The sequence below is a fragment of the Astatotilapia calliptera genome, chromosome 15 (assembly GCF_964374335.1).
Source record: "Astatotilapia calliptera chromosome 15, fAstCal68.1, whole genome shotgun sequence".
Lineage (NCBI taxonomy): Eukaryota > Metazoa > Chordata > Actinopteri > Cichliformes > Cichlidae > Astatotilapia > Astatotilapia calliptera.
Window position 1 is genome coordinate 36,686,800 of NC_137436.1, and position 22,821 is coordinate 36,709,620.

The window sequence follows — 22,821 nt, forward strand, 5'->3', positions numbered from 1 at the left end:
TAACCAGGTTGGGCTTTGAAACCCTTCGAAAACACCAATAGTCCAGTGCCATATCTTAGAAATATATATATATATAAAAAGAAAGAACCCTACGACTAATATTTCCAAAACTGTTTCATGGTTAAATATTATCCTTCCATGAAAAGAGTTTGCTTCTATTAACAACCCCCTCTTTGCATATCCTTTTAAAAATACCCTCATTTGCAATCAACACCACAGACATGCTGATGTCATGCTTTATTTTATTTAATGCAAAATGAAAAAGAAAAATGACACTACATGTTCAGCCACATGTTGAATGAGGGCACAGCGTCTGACGAAACAAAAACAAAGTCATCATAGTGAATAAGTTGCTCACATGAACACACTGCACAATATCATTACAGTTTAAATAATAATCTTCTTTTTAACCTTGGCCTTAAAACAGCCAAATGCAGGCAGACCGAGCTTTCTGCTGACACATCCTTCCAGTAAAGAACATTGAAACACTTCTTCCCCGAGTCGTACTAGATTACAATTTCAAAAACACGTACATGTCTCTTTTGGTCATAAATACCCCCCACCCGTCCCACGCCCCAGTTAAAAACAAAGCACCACGTTGGCAGCTTTATTTTTGGGGGGGAAATCATACCTGCAAATGGTGTTGGATTTGACATTCAGTGGCAAAAGTAACACAACGCTGACGCCGGTTAAACCAAATGGCGAGACTCTACCCGTATGCAGCAACAAGGATCTACCTGCCCTATTCTGCCTTGCATTATTGTGTGAATCTCATCCTAGTGTTAATAGAAAAAAATAAATCTAGCAAAATAACAATGTTACTATAAATTCACAACGTGCTGCATTTAGATGATGGACAAAAATGCTGCTAACACACGTTTTAGTTGTTCAGGTTGAACCCGTTTCTGTGGTGAAAAAGACGCATAGACATGTTGAAAATGACACAAACACTTCATAATGTGGCCTTTTTAATAAACTGGGAGAAACTACTTATTTTGATGTATCACTTACCTTGTAAATAACAGAACATATCTTTTGCAACTATGAGAAATCTAGCATGTGCTATATTCTAGCTATTCTTACTTAATTTTGGTGGGCCAAAAGTGGCTTATAGCTGGGTGCAGATATGATAATAAAGAGTCTGAGTGTGCATCTTGAATTTAATGTTAATATTTCATCGTTACATAAAGAGAAATACTTTGTAGGTGTCATTATAGCCTGGATATCAGTCCTGATCCCAGTGGCCAGGAGTGTGATTGTACAATTTCTTAGTAAACTGCAAAGAACCCTACAAGTTGTAGTCGGCAGCATTTCATAATAAAAAATAAATAATACTGAGGAGTTTCATTTGTTCACAAACCTGCTGTGAACCAGCAGCGAGGTGATCTACAACACTGGTTCCCGATCTTTTGGGCTGAAGCAATGCAAATAAACCAGAAAACTGACATTGTACAGCACAAACTGTCTGCACGTGTCCTGACCTACAGGTTGAGAACCAGTGATCTACAGTAACGTCCTGCATTCATTAAAATCACTTCCTCAAAAACAGGGGTTCTGAAAAAGCTGGAACCGCTTTGCTTTGTTGAGCTGAACACATGTATCCTGTGTGGCTAACGCTAGCTGTATGCAATCAGGTTTTTTTGGCCCTTTGGAGTTTACGTACTTTAATGTACAAACTTTTACTCACACAGGTGAGAAAAGAAAAAAGAGGTTTCTTCCAAATACAAAAGAGGTTGTCGCTTTACACTCACTCTTACACTAAAACAAACGTGCGTAAGGCCACACTTCAACAGGGTAGAGCGAACAAAAGTCAATCTATACATGAATTGAAAACATTCAGAGCTTCAGTGTACGGAGTAAAATGTCCCGGCATTCATACTGTCTCCTTTTTTCTTTCTTTTAATGTTTGGCACATAAAATCAGTCACACGCGCTCTCACACAATGTCTCAAATCTCTTTTTCAAACACAGACATGATTACGTTTACATCATTCCTCGACAGTGTCGTACATTCCAGCTGTTCGTGATCTTTAAAGTCTTATCACTTCTGGTCCGAATATGAAGGATAAAGGACGGGAATGCAATGAGGAGAACAAACAAAACAAAAGATAAATACGCATTCATCTAACTGGCATTGCAGGTGTTTGAATCTTCATGGATATGTACAGTGAAGTGCTAACCGAGACTGGTTATGTTCAAAGAAGGAAAATGAAATGTTCGGGGTATCAAGTCCCATTAGGACTGGGCAGGCACTACTTTTTTAGGGGTGGCTGGCTTCTTGGTTTGCCAGAGGTGGTTGTGGATTGTCACTGCGTCCACGCTGGCTGACATGGTCTTAGCTGGTATCTGGCTGAACTGCTTCTTGTCTGAGTTGTACTTGTAGAGGCCATCGATCATCTTGCGTGTGATGCTCTTGGGGCCGATGCCCGTCAGCTTGTTGATCTCTTCGGTCTCGGGGCAATAAGTGTAGAGAGCGCGAAACTGGCATCCGGCATCTCGGAACAAAACCAAGAAGTTGTTGGCTTCTGATTTCTCCATTTCCTGTCAAGATCAGGGGAGTAAATGTGGTTAGATAAGTAGGTGACATATGCTTAAGGACACTTGATGTGCTATGTAGATATTTTTTCCTATTTATAAATCTGTGACTTAAAATATCAACAGGATATACAGCTTACAAAACACTCATGATACATGAATTGTGAAGTGGCTATGATCTCTGCAGAGATTATGCCAAATGCTGCATAACTAATCAGATAGTGCCTTACAGTGCGAATGGATAATGAAACATACTGCAAAGGCAAGCCAAGAGTTACTCAAGGCAAAGAAATGGGATAGTCTTCAAAAGGTTTGCACTTCAATCACATCTTGATTGTTTCAAATCCACTGTGATGGTGTACAGAGGCAAATCTACAAAAACTCTGAATTTAAAGACCACTTTATATGAAAATGTACACTAAACATACACCTCAAAGAGAGTCAAAGGTCCCATGTCAGTTTTAGTGCAACTGTAAGTATAGTTATGAAGGACATGTACCTCCAAAATCTTGTTCTTTTGCCCCTCGTTGACCTTCCCTGCAAGGCAGCAGTGTGCCAGAGCATTTTGGATGATGTGCTTGTTAGATTTGGCGCTGGGCTCCTTGTACAGCCTCGGTCCTGAAAGAAAGACGGAGGCAGGGAGATCAGGATGGGACTGTTGCCATAGCAACCACTCCAGTGATGTCAAAGGAAAGACTTGTTTGCTTGGTTTTACTCTTTCTGCTGCTGAATCGTGTATGACGATAGCTAAGGGTAGGGTTACCAGTTAGTCTGACAGAGGAATGTGAGCTATTTGAATCAGAAACAACTGTTTATATCACTACTTTGAACTGCAATCAGTACAAACGGAAACCCAGCTTCAGACAATGAGATCAACATAAAAAAAATAAAAATAAATAAAAACAAATCTCCAATGGATAGAACAAAGATCTAATTTAACAACTGTATGTTGTGAATATTTGCCACTTTTAATATGTGTCTATAAACTAAGACGTGTACTGAGTTAACCTACCAGTGTACTCTGTATTTGATGTAACAGAAGACGTGGTGGATCCATTTTCCCAGTCCTTTTCTCCATTCCTGCTGCTGGAGCGACTGGGGGACAGGAAACCATCAGCAGAGTCAGGCCTAGAAAACACACACACACACACACACACACACACACACACACACACACACACACACACACACACACACACACACACACACACACACACACACACACACACACAGACTGTTAGTTTACCTCTCTGGATGTGTGCTGATCCTGAACACTCAGCACAGCATACTGCAGGCACTGCTATTCAGTTCAGTTTGGTCATCAAAAGAAAGGACTTGGTTTGGGTTTTAGCTGTGTGACAAAGTCATGATAACCAGGGCAGCAGCAAAGCTTGCAAGCGCAGGCAGTGAATACAGTTTGGTGCATTAAGCTCAGTAAAAAAAAGTTCAGATACATTTTTTGTGCAGGATTTGGCATTTACTTGCTCTCACTGTAAGACTCTTTGCATTTGGAGTATTTTAACTTCACAATATTAAATCAAATGCTGCTTTTTACATGGACACCACCAAATTACATGATCTGTGCCATGCATTTGGTAAATATAAGCAAAGAAAATGCAAAGTAAGAGCAATTAGGCCAACTTGTGCAACTAAACTGACCATATTAACAAGTCATTTCAGCTTTCTTTGAATAAAAAAAATGTGTTTATGACTTGATAAGATGGATGCTCTACCTCGGGTGTGCATTGAGTTTGTCAAGCAGTGGTTCTGAATAAATCACCTGGTGTTTTATCAGACGTAAATAACCAAAACAGGTGTGGACATTGGTGAGAACAGCACAGCAGAAGGGTAAGCAGGAAAGAAAAAAGTGATTGTTTTGTGATGGTGATACTGAAGGAAGCATAGCGGACCTGCTTTGAAGTTAGTTATGAGTGTCTCAACAAAAAAACATTTGCTTTTGCTTAAAGTGCTTACACAATCCCTAACAAAACCCATTGTGGTCTAAAGGGTTTTCAGTGCAGGATTGGGCTCAGGACAGCATGAATTGCCTTTAAGATTTCACCGTCAACCAGAAAAACTAACCTTCTCCTTCTCAGTTTAGGAGAGCCCAGAAAGTAGAAGAGACCGCTAGAGGCTAAACTAGAACTTCTGACGTGTCAAACAACATGAAAGGAAAGCGTTAAAAGGGAAGACTGAGAGAAAACAGGAAAAATGTTAGATCTGAGAGTTAGAGTTAGTCTGCTGGTCCAATTAAATGCACATCACGGCAGGTGTGAAGGATAAAACTCCTACTGTAACACCGGAGAGCACTTCAGCACGTGCTCTGCCTGAGAAGGCAGTGCGAGTTTACTCTGTACTATATATCTGGCATGGATTTAAGGCTCTTACAGCAAGTAGAAAAGGTTAAACCAGTAAAATTATTTACTGCTGAATGGAACACAAAAATCTAAACCAAGTGTTAAACCTGTTTCATTTTGGGGGAAAAAGAACCCAGTAACATCTCACCTTGCTGCTCTCTTCTCAGAGTGAACGCTGTCGTTGTCTCCCAGGTTGAGTGAAGCAAGGGACAAGCTGGAGACTGAAAAGACACGCTGGCGTGAACCTGGATGTGAGATAATCACACGTGGCACAACACAACACGACACGATTACACCACAGCACGAATGAAAACACCACCGGACTGTCCACGGTGTTTTGTGCCACCTGCGACAGCATTAGAGCCTCAGTGCTGCGACTGAAATGTCTCACAACCACAAATACATGCAAAACTGACTAATATGATGCATAATTAAACACATATTCAGTAAAATCAGATCATATAATGCTTTTTTAAAAATATACACATATCACACATGCATACACTGATGCTGCTTCCTTCAACGTGAGGTTTTAATTTGTTATTTTAGAATAATTTTTCAGTATACTAATTATTATTATTATTGCATTAATATCAATGCCATATATTAGCTTGATATTTTTACTACCGTATATAAAACAGCATTTAAGGAAACATCAGGAGGAAGGCAGCGCTCAGCTGGTTGCTTAACACAGTCTAAGGTGGCACAATGCACTGCAGCAGCGAGACACTGATGTGACAGACGAGATGGCATTGACCTCTCTAAGAGAGGGGGTCATCTCCATGGTTACCTGTGGCAGCCCTCACGGGGGTTTTGGGTGAGTCCATGCTGTCGCGATGGATAGACTTCGGTCGCCCTCGCCTCTGTTTGGCCCCTGCCGCGGGTCGAGGTTTAATGACGGTGTCCATGTCCTCCATCAGCTTCAGCTGCTTCCTCCGGAGGTACTCCTGCTTGATGAACTCCTTCCTGGCCTTGTCCTCCTCCTTCCTGACACGCTCCTCTTCGGCTTTCAGTCTGAACAGATGCAGGGATGGAAGGAGAGTTAGCAATAAGATACTTTGAAATGCTAAATTCACCATATAAGAGACAGCCGATTGATTGGTAAATATTGCACTGCACCGCTATTAAAAAGAGACTAGTTATTTGGCAAGATGTTGAACGTTAATCAGGTCTATAAGTCTTAGATATATTAAGCAAATATTGGGACATAATGGGCTTTAGAAAGCTGTGACGTTACTATTACTATCTTGTGATGTTTCATAAATGGACAGAATGAAGAAAATACATGGAAGATAATACAAAATGGAAACAAAAAATATGAGGAAAAAGTAGGAAAAAGATTCTAGTAAAGCATCAAATAAAATCTCAACAAACAAGTTAATTTTTTTTCTCAGACGGACACACCGAGCTTCCTCTTTTTTCTGCTCCAGCTCAGCTTCCAGCTGCATCTTCTTCTGCTGGCTCTCCTTTTCCCTTCGCATCCTTTTCTCCAGCAGTGCAGCCCTCTTCTGCGCCATGTTCTCCTCTGCTTTTCCATCCTCCTGTAGGAACACAAGGCAGCTGGGTTAAAGTGTGTGTGTGAGGTAATGCAAGCTGCTGTGTCAATTTATGAATATTATACGTTTAGCTGTTTATCTGTTTTTCATCAAGCAAAGTTGACCTTCTGTGGTTGTGATGAAAATCCAGAGCTGGCAGAACTGAGTGTCATTTTGATACCCAGTAAATCCTTTTTATTGTTGTTTTGTTCAATCTAATCTGATATAATGAAGAGGTGACTCTAAACCTGGATTGTGGAAAGGTCAACATGCTCTTGTAATATTAAATGAAGCATTCAAAAGGGCTTGCAGAAGCCACAGAACAGAGGAATTTCTCAGGGCCAGAAAGAGCACATTCATTTGAAGGCTTTCTAAACACTTTATTATGCAACAGACGCTTTGTTTCATGTCCCTGTGGTTAACGCTGTAATATCTGAGTTCAGACTATAAATATAAACACACGTGACGAAATGAATTTGAATTCAGCTGTTTCTAATGGTGGCACAGCAAACTTCTAATGCAACTCAACTACAAATCTGATTCCTGTAGAGGTTAATTCATGTGACCGCTCATTGCTCATCCCTCTGTATCCACCCTCGTTTTCTAGCCGACCCATCTTCAGCCCCGTGTTTCCACAGCTGCGCCTGAATTATTCACAGCAGCCCCAGTTTTGTGACCCACATTGAAGCCCAGACAGCAGTTAGCAGCAGCCGTAGAAGCTATAAAGGGGAAGATGATACTATCCTCAAACAGCATATATCCTGTGCTACTTATCATCTTCACCTAGGAACAAAAACTGTTTCCCTATGAAAACAATCATTTCTGCCCAATTACAAATATGTCTGTAGGTTTTTTCAATTTGTTTTCAACTCAGCGACACGTTTAAATGCCACTCGGGTTGTGCGTGTGTTAATTTTTGTGATTTAGCCTACCTTGAAAAAGAAACCACGGCACAGCTTCTGTTCATCATCTAGGCTTTCCGCATCCCCCTGCTGCATCTCCAGGCTTTCATCCAGAGTTGGATCCTCTAGCGGTTTCACCACTGACAGAGGAACTTCAATCAAACTGCTTTTGGCTTGGCCAGACAATTCTGACTGGAAAGGGATCTCTGTTGGCATCACCGTGAAGGTCTCTATCACAGGGTGGGCTAGAACTTCAGGGAATGTTGACTCTAAAGTAGGTTTGAGCTCTATATCTGACTTCTGAGCTTTCTGGTAATCTGTTTCCATGTCAGTGGTCTTGGATTGGTGGGGAGTTTCTGTTTCCTGGGTTTGGGAATTAGTACCTACTTCACTTTGCTCTTTTTTGTTCTGCAGTTTTGGGGAGGGGGAGCCGGCTATACCCACAAGCTCTCGCTCTGGGGAAAGGAGGGAATGTGTTTCCTTGTTTTTATCTGCAACTGGAGCAACTGTCTCCAAATTGGCGGTTGCTGGTTTCTCCCCCATGTAAACGAAGGAACTTGCCAGGGGCTGGCAGGGAGAAAATCGCCGTAGCCTTGGGATGCTATCGACAGACTGTGGCGCGGTTAGGACGCGACTGTAGGGGGCCAGCTTGAGCTCGCTGGGTCGAGGGGTGCGAGGATTACGTGAGTGGAAGGATGCAGATTTCCGTTTGATGCTGGTTGGAGAGCGATGGGTGGAACGAGGGGAGTCAGCCGGAGAAGAGGGTCCCGAGGATCGAGTGACGGCTCCGGCTCGACCGTGCTTCTGTGGCGAGGGGTTTGTATGTGGAGGAGGGATGACCCACGCCTGCTGCTGTTTTTGCTCCCTCATGGCCATGATTACTTCTTGCTGCTGAGCCAATCGCTGCATCTCAGTTTGGAGGAAGGCCAAAGAGTGGTTGAGTTTCTCAATTGAACGTGTATACTCTGTGAGATCCACTTCTGTCAGCTGAGCGTGGCTTTGTCCGCCTTCCTCACCTGCACCGGGAGATTTTTGCCAACAGGAAGCCGTGCTGCTTTGCTCTGCCCCGTCAGGTGTGTCTGCCTTGTTCCTCCCAAATTTAAAGGTAGGACTTGTACTTGCTGACTTTCCTTCTCCCTCAGTTTTTCCTCCCTCTTCTCCACTTGCTGCACCGTCACCTTTTCTCTTTACCACGTTTAGGAATGCTGAGTGGCCCATCTTTTGCCGATGCCTTGTAAAAGCTGCCTCCACTTTCTTCTTCTGCGCCTCAATAGCTTTCCGTTTCTCCTCGAGCCTCATCCGCAGCTGCACCATCTCTGTAGCCATGACCTGAGCGGGGTCATTGGGTGGAAGCTGGACAGGTGTGGGTGACGGCTGTGAAATAGGGGGCGGTGTGCTTTGTTGGCGGACCGGGCTGTGCTCAGGGGTCGGGGCCCATGAGACAGATAATGGGAGCCCAAATTCAGAGCCCTCCGGAGTGGTCTTCAGCGAGCTGCAGCTGCCCCTTCCTGAGTCTGGTGCTGATGGATTAAGCTTCTTCATCTTCTGCTCAGCAAAGCTAGTCATCTTTACTGCTGAAGGGGATTTGCTTTGACTGCTTGGGCAGGGGCTCGGCGTGTCCATGTCCAGCTCCATGTTCACAGAGCAGTCTTTCAGAGAGGAATCTTCATCCAGCATGTCCTCTGTTTGGATATGGATGCCAGTGTCCACTTCTGTGGTGTCCGTTGTGCTCAAAGGTCCTTTGGAGTCCACCTCTGACACTGGATCTAAAGCACCAACGCCGGCACCATGTTCCTGACTATGCAGAAAGAAACCATTGTTGATGCCCTCCACTGGTGGCCTGGTTGGGCTTTGGATAATCTGGAGGGCTTCCTCCGTGGACGGAGTTGTTTCTGTAACTCCTCTGTGTCCGTTGGAGTACCCTTGCTTGCTCGGCTCCATGCCAGCAAGGCTGTCTGGGCAGCCTTCCTCTTCAATGCCGACACTCTGACCATTCACTGGCTGGAAGGACAGGTTGCGCTTCATTCCACGGGGCATGTGAAGGACCTTGAAACCAGAACCATCATCCGTGCTGACAGACCTGACCATGCCACGTGTGGAGGGAACAGTGGCAGGCGCAGACTCCTCTTTATCAAAGGGGATGTCAAAGGACACACCGTAAGGCCCAGATCTTAACACAAAAGACAAAACAAAAAACAACAAGAAATTGTAATTTAATTTAGCAGATTTGGTTATCAAATGATAAAAGGTTAGACATAAAGAGGGCAATGATAACACTCACCTCTTCTCTTTTGGCCAGGTACCGAGATTGCCATCAACAAAGGACATCGAGGTTGACCTCTTGATCTCTCCTGTAAGACGCATATGATGAGTAACAATCACAACAGAATGCTTTTGTATATACTTTGTATGTATTTCCATAAATAAATATAATCACCTGAGTTTCGGGGCTGGGGCCGCAGGGGTAAACTTGAGAACGAGAGAGACAAACATGATGATGGGAACTGAGAATTTTCTGCCACCTGATTTCTTGTCATTGTAACTTGGTGCTAACATACCTGGGTCTTTCAGGGCTTGGGGGCCTTTCCATAAAACTCTTCTTAGTTGCCTTGGAGATGGGGATTACAGGGAAATTCTTCAAGAAGGATGAGGGCTCTGACGTGATAAGACAAATAAAAATGATCGCACTGTGGTTTTTCAATAGACACAATGTAATATTGCATGATCCTTATCTGATTAATTTGTGTATGATTCAGAGAAAAAACATTACCATACTTAGTTACTGCTGCTTCGCTACAAATCGTGACACTAGCATGACTATAGCTACTTTAAATTTAATTGAAATGACATTACATTTTAGGTTAGCTTCCCCTTCATCCATAGTTTACAATGATTTGTGTTTATTGGAATTGTGTATGTTGGAATGAACGTCTGGCCATATGGTTGATTATGCATCTTTGTTCGATCATGTACGCTTTAATGTCTGAATTTTATTCAAAACTGTGAAGCAATTTGTGTCTCTTTGAAAAATGCTATACAAATAAAGTTGCAGGGTTAGAATTTGACACTTGCCTGTGCCTTCGGTATCAAGCTTTCTTGGTTCCACAAATGACGGTTTGACCACCTCAAACCACCAAAACAGCTCTGCCATGAACACCAGGTAGTTATTCTGGGGAGGAAAACAAGAGCAAGATTGAAACCATTCAAAAACACGTAAATGCTACAGCACAGAGAATAAAATCCGGATGAGTCCAAAACAGCTTCATTCAACTGCATTGTCTGATTTGTCCAGCAGGTGTCTCTGTTAAGCTGAGGTATCATAAACTTGTATTGTACCCTGTGTATATATGACTAATTAGTTGATAGAATATCCTCTTTAAGAGAAACATGCCTCACAGTTCAAACGACTGTAGAGTCATTTACAGGGAAATTATATTTTCTCTGTGTTGGCTCAGGCAATGTAAATGATGCTAAAGCAAATAGTAACAGTGCTAGTCGAGAAGCGATTAAGACATTAACCTCATTTACAAAATAGAGGTCACCTGCATCCAACCTGAATGAGACTGAGAGTCAGAGCTCAAAGGGATTTAACACTGCTGTGCCAGGTCGTGTCCACGTTTGAATTGGGTCAACATACACGAGGAGGTGAAACTGCTGGAGGAGAGTGCACTGCGCTGCAAAAAACATCAATCTTACAAAGACTCAGTATTTCATTCTCCCAAAGCACTGTTGTTTGTTTCCTTATAATAATGGGAAAAAAGCTTATTCTCTAGAAACATTGCCTTTCTTCTGCTCCCTCCTTTCTAAATTCTTTCAACCTGTCACTGTCTTGAAACAAAGAAATGACCAAATAACATGTCTCCAATCCAAACAGATGAGATTAATTTACAGTAATCAATTTATGCTGAATGATCAGGCCAAATTGTACAGTTTTTCTTTATTCACTCACAGACACACACAAATGCAAATGAGTGGAGTAAAGCACGACCTTGAGGAATCCCACCCTCTACCAGCTCTCAGTCCACGGTCTCCAGACAAAGACAATGGTGCGTGCTCCAGCTCTAAAGAAGCCTGACTCAAGTCATGAGCAGCATCATTCTGTACCAGTCAAACACCAGAGCGCACGTGTCAACTGAAGCACAAAACCACACCAGGAAGGACGGAGGCAATTAACACCAGCACCCTGCTTGGCTGGAGGGGGGGGGGGGGTGTTACTGCAGCATTTCACATGGTTTTGTTTCCCGTCTAATTCACATGCGAGCGTGCAGGGCTGCAAGAAGACGAAAAGGTGTGTCTGCTGCAGAATCCTGCTCCGCTGGTGTGAGAAGCAGTGGAGCACATGGTTAACAAAGTCGTTAGAGTTGAGTAAGCAAAGAATTACTAATGAACTCCAAATCAAATAGTGCTGGTTACCTTTTAGGTGTGTTCAGCATGTGAAGCACTCCTCAGAAGAAATAAAAAGCAGGAAAAAAAATGACTGAATGAGAAAGAGACAAAGATCTCCTGTCATCCGCCCTTCCCAGATTGGTGCCACCAGCTTACTTGTTCTCTCCTCCCATCTGTTCGCCCGACTACTACTGACACACCAGGTGTGAGTGTTTTTGCTCAATACCCCCAGCCTCAGCACTCACACACACACACACTCAGTCTGATCCCTTAAACCAACCACTGCACCACCACCACACCTATCTCCCCAGTGAATGGCATTACTGCCTCGTGGGTTGCCAGGTCTGCAGCATTGCCAAGTTCCCTGTCTGCAGATTTGAGTGTGTGCCGCTCAGAATGAAGTCAGATTGGTGATTACTAGAAGACTAGAAGATCAGAGCTGAGAGTGGTGGGGTGGGGGAAGCTAATCCACTTTGCGGGTATAGGAATAAACACCCTCCCCCTCCTCCCCTGTATGTGCCACACACATACACAACAGTGAAACATTCAAATGCATAGGAAAATATATACCAACAAAGCCCCTAGAAATGATGTTGAAGATGCGGCCTATAGCCACACAGTGAGCATTCAGAGGGAATTAATCTTAACAGTCACTGGGCCAGAGGGTTGATTAAAGGATCTACGTCCAGCAGCCAGCCAGACAGACTCACTCCAATCTGGAAAAACCATCCTTTGGTCTTTCGCCAAGTTTATCAGACAGCTGCCAGACGCTTATTGAAAGACGGTAGGAGAAAACATTTGGATTTTTAGAAGCGATTGCTCAGAGACACGTAGTATCGAACATCATATTACTTCCTGTAACCCTGCCACTCTTTACCTGACAGTGAAGAGGAAATTATACTAGACTGCAATGTGCGTTGACTACAGCCACGGCTATTATATGTAATCCTGTGTGCCACTTTAGGAGTAAAAGTGCCATCCTTCACTGCTGACAGTCAGATCATAAACAAATGACTAATTGAGAATCACGTTGAAGAGGGAGATTATGAATTATTGTAAGTGTGTTAACTGCCTCCTCAGGGCAACCGCAGCATGTTTGCGAGGAACCTCGTGGTACAAAAGGAGCTGGTGAATTTCATTTATCTTCCTTGAGTCCACAGATAGCCACTATGATGTGTGAGGAATTAATTAAACATAGAGCCAGTAAATGGGAGCGGGTTGGGTGATTTAGTGGTCTGGTGTCCATTAGCAAATAATGGCCTTAGGTAATGTATGTGATATATGGCTTTTGGGTTCCTTACAGAAAGGAAGAAAGTGTTTTGCTTCTTACTAAGGTATACTGAACAAAAATGTCAAGTCAACCTGTCATCACCATACATGCAAATTTTGTGTAACTTGAGAGGAAAGAGTGCAGACTCTTAATCTTGGAGAGGGCTACGTATTTACCAGAAAGAGACCTGGTGTCTGACATGAAGATATCAGGCAGACTAGTTTGGGGGTGTGTGGGCAATAAATGTTCCCACTGTAACGCTTCATGCTCTTTTCCAATTTTCTGCATCTGATTTCTTAGGAAGACTGATAACATCTATTAAATGATCTTCTCCACACCAGCTAGAGTTGATCATTTAAGCTAAACTGTGGCATCTTCCAGGTTCTCTCTTTACTGCAATCCTATATTCTGATGCACTTTATTGTCACGTGTTATATCTTATGAATTATGACTATTTTAATGTCAATCAATTGAGGAGTGTGTTTTTAACTGTGTTTGGAAACCACCAGCTCTAATCTCCGCTAACCACATCTGGCAGCAGCATTAGCATAGGGACACTTTCACAGAGGCAAAGTGTGAGTCTATTGTGTGTGTTACTGTAACACGTGTGCCCAATCTTGTCATCACTTTCTCAAAGATAGTGTCCCATTTACTCTGTTTCCTCGCTCCTTCTCCTTCCTAATTGTTTCAAACTGTGTTATCACACCTTCTTGTCGCTTCTCTCCCGTTTCCACTTTTTTCCACATCAACACCTCGTGCGCCTCCCCTCCCCTCTAAGCGGAGGCTCATTCTCTGTAATATGGTCTCCATCAGCGTGCCGAGCAACAACATACGACCACCGAGGGTGTGACTCCCTGCAATCTGGGTCAAGGTTACTGAATCTAACTAGTTCTGTGTGCATTCGTGTCTGCCGCACTGCTTCTCTCAGGCAATTACTGTGCCTGCTGAGGCTGCTCTACCCCTCCTGAAATCAGTGTCAGCAAAATGCTGCTAATGGCTGGTTCACAAAGCTTGGTGATTATTTTTTTGACACCATGTTGAAAAGAACGCATGTGCTTTGGGCGGAAATTGATATGTCTCTTTTTGCTCTTTTTTTTTTTTTAGAAATTTTGTGCAAAATAAAGCATGTAAAGGGCACTTTCCTCTAAATATGAATACATTTCATTACTTTTGGCATATAATGATACTTTCAATACTTTCTACCTTCATCATTTTGCTGGATTTCAGCTTCAAAACTGCTTTTTTCAGCGTGTTTCCTTTAGATATTAGACATATTTTAGTCAGTTTGGACAGTCCCCTGAGGTTTGTCCTTTCAGTGACCTGTATTGTGTGTGTGCTCAGAGCTCTCCTACATCTGAGGACATGCTGAGGTGACAGTCAGGGAAAGTCAAACTTATCCAGACACATCAACTTATTTTTCCCCTGCCCGTGCAGCTCTCGGGCAAAACACACTGAGACCGACACACTAAAAACAAACTCATGAGCATGAGAGAGGGAACGTTAGATCAAACCACTGAGCAAACACAAGTGCACTGTGGTTGTGGCAACCACTGGCTATAATGGCAATTTGATGATAAATTAGTAGGTATGCAACAGAAATATATATATATATATATATGTATATGCAGTATGCACACCAGCTGACCAAGTAAACATACTGAAATGTTGTGGATTCAAAGACAGAGTGGAACATTAGTGAGAGGGTAAAATAAGCTCTTTCCTGTGTGTCTCGAGTGACCTATATATGTTTTTATGGTAACGGCAGAAAAGCAGGGCTGAGCTTAATGTAAAATGCGGACTGTCTCCATGGCACTCCAGCTGCAATACACATTCATACACCAAGAAACCACACACACACAGAGAAACAACAGTGTTATAGACGAGAGAGGACTGAAGGATTTATAAATCAGAAAGGTCTCTGTCAAGAGAAACTAATACTGTCTGAGAAAGGTCAGCAAACATGAGGAGAAACATCATTAGTAAAATTCCTTAAAAGCAGTGGCAACTTTTTAAATGAAATAAACGAGCAAAAGAAAAAGGATGGTTGGAGAAGAAGAAAGAGTAACTAGAGAAGGAAATTAGGAAATGAAGATGAAAAGAAAACAAACAATGGAAAGCAAGTTACAGGGCAGAAAAATGAACGCATGCATAGACTGTTTGGAGGAAAAGGCTGAGTGGAGCTCTCCAAGCTTGTGGCTGGTGAAGACGGATAGTTTGGACTGAAAGTTTCTTTTCCACAGCGTGACTCACCACACTGGCCTACACTGCTGCACACTTCTCTTGTTTCATTTAGCCTGAATCTAACACCACATGGGGTTCTAATCTGTGTCGGTACAACACTTATGAATAATTTTAAAGTGTTTTGAAAAAAAGTCATCAAGTCTGACTGGGACTGACATCACAAACTAGTGTTTTAAATAGAGCAGGGGGCACTGCGGAAAGGGTTTGGATTTTCTGCTAACAGACATTTTTTACTGGGTACCATTCTAACGTTTTAGCAGCTAAAATTCTATTTTTACAACACTGTAATGACTGAGAGTGAAGAATCTGTTTACAGTGAGAACCATGAGACCGCCAAGCAACCAGTAAACCAACAAACCAAAATCAGCATCACAATGCAAGCCTCAGATCACACCACAAACGCAAATGCAGTGCCTAAAAATGTATTCTTACAATCTTATATATTAACTTAAGCAAGTATTTCATTAGACAGTAGTACCTTGACGGTGGAGGAGGCGTAGAGCATGTCTTCCAGGCTGAAGTGACAGCAGCTGTTCAGGTTGTCTTTGCAGAAGTCTTGTATTAGCTGCAGGTTGTACAGTCGATCAGCCAGACTCATATTCTCCTTCAGGCAAACATCTGGGAGGGCAGAGAGATCCATCAGGTGTCACTGTGACGGAGTACGAATTTGATGATTGAAGTCGGTCTGGTTATAATGCAGACGTCAGTGTTTTCCTTTTTACTGTGCTGACAGTAATATTTAAGATCTGTGATGGAGCGCGTTCAGAACAATGCTGTGTCTCTTTTTTAGGAACTGCTGAGGCATTTAAAGCGTAAAGTTTTGAGAACGTCTGCCTGACCAATCAAAACACTCCACAGTAGGCATCAACTGGTGGTTGGACGTAAGGTAATTACATCACATTGCTGATGAAGTGTGTGTAATAGCTGACCAAACACACACAAACACCCCCCCACACTACATACATCCACAGTCATTTATCCAAGCTGAAACAATCACAGGAACAAAAGATCAATCAGGAAACACTGTTCATTTAAACATGGTAAACAGCGTTCCCTGATTGATTTTTGTTCCCCTCATTGTTGTCTGTGCGTTTGCATATTTGTCCTGATATTAACTCGGCTCTTTGGCAACACAATGTGATTATCTTGAGTCTATTTTGATGTTTGATCTATTGAATAAACCATTAGCTCTTTCCCTCATAAAGACAACATTTGACGACCTCCCCCTGTACTCTCAATTATGAATTTTGACACCTCAATATGTACCAATAAGATGCATTTTGGGTTTAGTTGTTTGGTCAAATAAGCAATTAACTGCTGGTAGATACATTACTGTCATGTTGTACTTTATTATCAAGCCTCCTTTAACTGCAAATTCCACTGACCCACCCACGCTCCTCATGCTTGTTTCTTACCATCCAGTGGCAGCAGCTGAGGACAGTAAAAGTGCAGCAGTGCACCCAGGGCTGAGCCATCTGTGCTGTCTTTTAGCAGGTTGTCCACTGGGGGGATCCAAGGAACTGGCTGGGTCGAGGCCTGCTCCTTCCTGTAGCGAGCCTGCAGAATGTAAAGTACTATAAACCCAGGCCCTTGAGCAAAATTACCAAGCCTACACCTACAGCAGGTATTAAGCCAAATTCCTCCTGCTGTTTCTTACCGTTTCACTAATGACAGCAGCAAAATTAGGGAAGTATAATGGAGCTTTAAAGCAGCAACAAGCGCTGCAAGGCCTCATTGAATTCACTCATGTATTAAAGTAAGTGAACGGCTCTGGAGCCTTGTTGGAACTGAAAGGGAAAAAGAACTGGCACGAGAATGAAGAGAGCTGCATGACTGAAGTAAGTATCACTGATTATTATTCCAGATGTCATGACGTGACCTTAATTATTTTCTCCTTGTATTACAATGAGCTCTTGTTTATGTGGACCATCTTCATCTTCGTACGGATTGAGGAAGGAAAAACATTGAAATATTGCCATTTCCTTATCAATTTGATATGTATAGTAACTGTGGGAGCTTCTAGATTTCTAAAAGCCAATAATAATCAGTGATTTCCCAAGATTTTATAGTTCAAGCTTCCAGTTAGCAATACAAGGAAGCACGTTAGAGACACAAATAATGGCTATATTGACTTTTGTAAACTCAGGCTCATATACAGAACATGGTTAATGATGGACACTCAGATATTAACTGTCATTTACAGCCTACTTTGTCTGCTTTAAATTAAGAAAAGCAATAATCACATGCATACAGCACTTGTAAATCAAAACAGGAGAAGAGAGAAAATATCTGGTTTATATCACAGTGACTGAGTGATTCACACATGACAAAACGATGGCGATCGGACAGAAAGAGCAATGAAAGACAGTCACTCTGGACACAGATGAAAGAGCAGCGCACTGATTAGTTCACTTACAGGCACAAGCTTCATGTACCACTTGGTTGGAGACTGCAGATGCACAGCAAAGGGAAAAGACAAAAAACAGCAACAAAGAAATACCTGTTAGTCAGATTAGTTAGTAATGGGATTAGTATTACAAGCAAAGACATGACAAACCTGCACTTTTTTCAAAGTGTACAAAAAGACTGTATACAGCAGGCTGTTACTGATTACACATATATTACGGTTGCTTTGGGTTACAGAGTTACCGTGTACTTTCCTCACATCAGCTTGGAGGCTCATTCTTTAAAGATACATGGAAACACTACACCACGACTATTTTCCACCAGCTGACAGTTGATGTGTTAAACCTCAAATGGAACTTTAGACTTAAGCATCAAATTCCCCTAAAAAAAGATCACATTGCATCCTGAAACATTTAACTGAAATTTTAATTGCTCACTTTTACCTCACGTTACCTCAGTGGAAAAAAATGTATTACTGTAACCAAACTGTCAGCTATCCAGTGTCACTGTAAGCTGATTCCAAAAAGGAGAGGATTGCCTCAGTTAACAGCTAATTCCCACGCTACGGAGAAGCATCAAAGACCTAAAATGTAAGTGCCACTCAAGAGGTCTGCGAGCCCTCGACTTCAAAGGCACGCAGTGACTCGTGAGAAGATACAGCTGCTTTGTTCTGAAACCCTCAAAAGTAAATATTAATGTCAGCCAGAGGAAAAATAAATATTAAAGACAGCAAAGAGGATGAAAGGATCAATAGTAGCTTTCGAAGATTCTTCTGATTTTATTGGTGCCACAGCTCTCTGAATGATAATTTGATTTGGCTTCTAACCTTCGATAATTCTACTTCCCCCTAAGCTCACTGAACCGGAACGATTCTCGACCTCAATAAAAGTATCATAAACCCTGCAGTCACATCACCTCTCCAGGCTGAGTGACATCAACAAAAACAACAACAGCAACAAAAAGCTGTACCCAATCCATAACCTCACAGAGTCAGTGCAGGCCAGCAGGCCAACTTCAACATTTGGCTGTCAGTTGGGGAACACAGCAAACACAGAGATCAGGATTTGATCACTTCTCAGGCTCTCATCAACATTCTGTCTCTTTTGGAAAAATTTACTCACAAATCACAAATGTTTGAACTTTTATTTTCTCATTTTAACCCGAGTGTAAGGTTGTGTTTATGAAGAACAAACACAATGACATTTTGCAGCAAGGTAACCAAAACTACTCCAAACCCTGCTGTCCCAGTTTGAGAACAAGACACAGGAAATGGATGCTGTCTGTATCTAATGATGATTTAACCTCCTAGGACCTGGCGTCCACATATGTGGACATCACAATTTGGGTTATTTAGACCAAAATACTCAATTTTGCTCTACAAGGGCCTGATATCCACTTACGAGGACATTATACTGCTACTGTTCTATCGAAATTTTAAACGAATATCGTCATATGGCTCTGATTTTTCATAAAAACAAAAATAAGGTAAAAAAAAATCTGGTAATTCTTTGTTTTTACATTCATTGGGCCCCAATCAGCTCAAATATCAAAGAGAAATTAAAAATGCATAACATTAAATAGTTCGGATCTTAGGCGGTTAAGGCTGGTTAGAGAGTAAAATCTCCACCAATCAAACCCCTGGGGAGAGGTACAGTAATGCCCTCTTTTATCATCTTACAGCAAAGCACACACATGCAAGCACCCTTTATTTCTGTATTTAAACACACACACACCCCACCCAAATTCACCCCAGTCATTCCCCTACTCTCTCTCTCTGTGTTACTAGCAAAGTTCATCCTCTCATACAGAGGATGATGTCCGGTTGAGCTGCAGCTCAGCTTTGGCAACTTTAAAGGATTAGTCCTTCCTTCTCTGTCCGGACGTGCCTTTGCAGCTCCCTCCTCTTATTCTCCACCCACCATCACCTCTGAACATAATGCAGTAGGTTGAAATAAAAACACCGTTGCCCTGGTGAGCGTCAGTCTGTGTCTCTCTATGCCTGACTGAGACAGAGGCTGTGTGCGTGACTCACACTGCAGTAATACTGCAAAGACTAAAGGGGGGGAAGTATTTGGAGGTGGGGAGTGATGGAGAGAATAGATGAATGTGCTACACATAGACACCCAAAAAAATAGTAGCTATAAATTTTGCATGTAATTGTATTTTTTTTCCCTTTTGCTCTTCTGGGTGTTTGTAACTCTTACTTAAAAATAAAAAATAATAAAGAAGTAAACAAACAAACACAAAAAACCCAAACACTTTTTTAGGCTGAAGGCTGCAAGTGAGAAATACATAGTGCTAAAATGCTCTAACTTTGTGAGTCTTTGACAATCAAAGACACATGTTTGTATAGATAAAAGAAAAAAGAGGATGAAGAGAGCTTCATACATGGCTTCATCTGCATCATGAAATACTAAGAGGCAGAAAGAAATGGCTGGAATGACAAAGTGAGCTTAAACCTATTCCATCAAGTCTCCTGCTGGCTCAAATTTCACATCTACTACAATGCAGTTCAGTTCAATTCAATTAGTTTTATTTATAAAACTGAATCACAACAACACCAAGACATTTTATATTGTAAGGTGAAGACCGTACAATAATAGAGAGAAAACCCAAACAACCAAATCACTTGGTGACAGTGAGAATGAAAAACTGCCCTTTAACAGGAAGAAACCTCGGGCAGAACCAGGCTCAGAGAGGAGCAGCCATCTGCTCTTACTGGTTGGGCCTGATGTGGGGAAGACAGGACATAAGACATGCTATGGAAGAGAGCCAAAGATTAACAATAACTAACAATTAAACACAGAGATGTGTATAACTTTATAGAGAGTGAAAAACAGGAGGGGAAGAAGAACCACAGCCTATTGTGGCATAACTAACAGATGATTCAGGGCCACCTGATCCAGCCCTAAATATATGCTTGTTGTAAGCATAATCCTAAAAGAATCAAAGGTGTCTGACTCCAGAATCCAAACTGGGAGGGCCTTCCTCCCATTCTAATTTTAAATACCCTAGGAACAACAAGTAAGCCAGCACTCTGACAGCAAGTGACTTTGGGCACTATGAGAGATTATGGGAGAAATATGCTCTCTGATACAAGTCCATCAGTACGCTTGCTGCAGTTTCCAGTATTTATCTTTCTCATATCCATATAATAAGTGAAACTTTAACCATAGAAAAACTCTTTTTAAGAAGTTAAATGCAAACATAATGACTGATAAATGTGGACTTCAATTCATCCAAAGGTGTAAAACGGCAGCATCCAATGACTGTGACTTTCTGCGGTGGTTGGACAATGTCATAAGCAGCCATAAGCAAACACAAACACACAACAATCCGCCAAAGCCACCCAGAGGTGACAAATGATGTTACCAAAAAGCCAGCTCTCCAGCTCGGGGGCCAAACATGTGATGACACTCACATTGACAGAGCAAGTTAAAGCTCTTCCGCTTTAAAAAGGGCTTTTCTTATATAATAAGCATGACAAAAATCCGATGATGAAATGATGATGTGATGGCACTTTTTCCTTCAACTTCACCAATTAAAGTGTGTGTCATCCTGTGTGTTTGTGGGGGGCTAGCTGAGGCATGCAGTGCTGTGTCTGCATACTGACTGGTCAGATCAGGATCAAACACTGTGGAAGTTTTCCCGAGCCCTGGGACTGGGACAGAAAATGCACACACACACTAAAACACATTGGACAGGGTTACAATTTTTACCCTTAGGTGAACTTTCTCACTCTCTAAACATCTCTAGGAAAAAGCATCACTGACAGTGTTAGTGCATGGAGTTTTTGCCTGATTTAACTCGGGTAGAAAGGCAGTTTGAAAAACCTGGAAGGCCAGAGGAGCAAGGGTCAAGAAAGGTTATTGGGTGGGATGATAGAGAGAGTCTGGAGAGGGAGGAATGGAGTAACTAAAAAGAAAGAAAAGAACAAACTGCTGATAAATGTCAGCTGAAGTTTATTAATTTTTTTATGGTTATTAAGGATGAGTTAACTTTCAGGGGTCAGCGGTACCCTCCGCATCATTAAAAAACTCACAGCAGGGTGACTTCATAGTAAAAAAAGTAAAAATAATGAATGATCTGGAGTCGAGAAACAGGCGCACAGCATGAAGGATAAGGATAAAGGTGAATACACAGATGACATCATGCATCTCCTCCTCCTCTCCCCCCTCCTCTGTTATCATTCTGCTTTGTCAGGTTGACAGAAAGTGGCTGCCATACTAACTTTGCCCCTTGCTGCTGCACCATAATACTAAATGTAGCTTGACTGTTAGCACACAATGAAGTCATAACAACAGTAAATCCACACGCACAGATGTTTCATCTGAAAAATATATCAGGATTTTATTGCTATTGTTATATGAGTTTCCACAATAATAAAGTCATAAATGACAAAGATGTGATTCCGGAAGTCGGGAGCATTTGCTGCGCCCCCTGCTATTACTGGAGCCCAACTTATTCCTCCTTCTCAAATAACCTCTGTGACAAAGAAAGCAAGGCAAAAGGGACAAATATAAGATTTAGGGCAGACTGGAATGTAGGCCATTTCTTTTTGTGCATACTTGATTCGTACAGATGCTTCATAGGAAAACCCCCGGTTGCTTTAAATCTGATAACACTGTGGCGGTTAACTGAATTAGCCCAAAATGCTAGTAATGCTTGATAAAACAATAGATAAGCAACATCATTACCACAAACTCTTACATCCATATTAACACTATTATATATAATGGACAGACAGTCCTTATGAAGACCCACATAATTTGTGTATCATTTAAAATACAAAGATAAAGGTGACAAAATTAATATTACCTATTGACATATTATATCATAACGTAACATGCCATCAACTATATGACACCAGTATAAATAAAACTTCAGATATTTGTTTATCTCTGGCTCTCTTGTCCTGTCACCCTCCCCTCACCACCCCTCCCTGAGCCTGATTCTGTTGGAGGGTTCTTCCTGTTAAAAGGGAGTTTTTCCTTCCCACTGTCGCCAAAGTGCTTGCTCATAGGCGGTTGTCTGATTATTGGGGTTTTCTCTCTACTACTCATTACTTGAAGTGACTGTTCTTGTGATTTGGAGCTATACACATAAAATTTAATTGAATTAATGAAATAATTTACATTTCCATATATATATTTAATAGTATTGATGACTAAACAGCACACAAGGTGATGC

General features: G+C 41.9%; 1 protein-coding gene across 4 annotated transcripts in view; it reads right to left on the bottom strand.

Annotated features, from left to right (window-relative positions):
• Positions 1-222: 222 nt before the first annotated feature.
• Positions 223-22,821, bottom strand: part of camsap2a (calmodulin regulated spectrin-associated protein family, member 2a) — a 43,165-nt gene continuing 20,566 nt past the window's right edge. Inside the window, exons 5-18 of one of the 4 annotated variants that reach the window (XM_026194645.2) lie at positions 17,642-17,674; positions 16,641-16,782; positions 15,704-15,843; positions 10,401-10,497; positions 9,887-9,983; positions 9,766-9,797; positions 9,610-9,679; positions 7,359-9,498; positions 6,296-6,432; positions 5,682-5,905; positions 5,040-5,112; positions 3,547-3,662; positions 3,034-3,152; positions 223-2,540 (exon numbers count right to left, since the gene is read on the bottom strand). In XM_026194645.2, coding sequence (XP_026050430.1) covers positions 2,235-2,540; positions 3,034-3,152; positions 3,547-3,662; positions 5,040-5,112; positions 5,682-5,905; positions 6,296-6,432; positions 7,359-9,498; positions 9,610-9,679; positions 9,766-9,797; positions 9,887-9,983; positions 10,401-10,497; positions 15,704-15,843; positions 16,641-16,782; positions 17,642-17,674 — 3,726 coding nt within the window. In that variant the 3' untranslated portion in view covers positions 223-2,234. Of the gene's footprint in view, positions 2,541-3,033; positions 3,153-3,546; positions 3,663-5,039; positions 5,137-5,681; positions 5,906-6,295; positions 6,433-7,358; positions 9,499-9,609; positions 9,680-9,765; positions 9,798-9,886; positions 9,984-10,400; positions 10,498-15,703; positions 15,844-16,640; positions 16,783-17,641; positions 17,675-22,821 lie in introns of all 4 variants that reach the window. The other 3 variants (XM_026194643.2, XM_026194647.2, XM_026194646.2) reach the window with 3 other exon arrangements.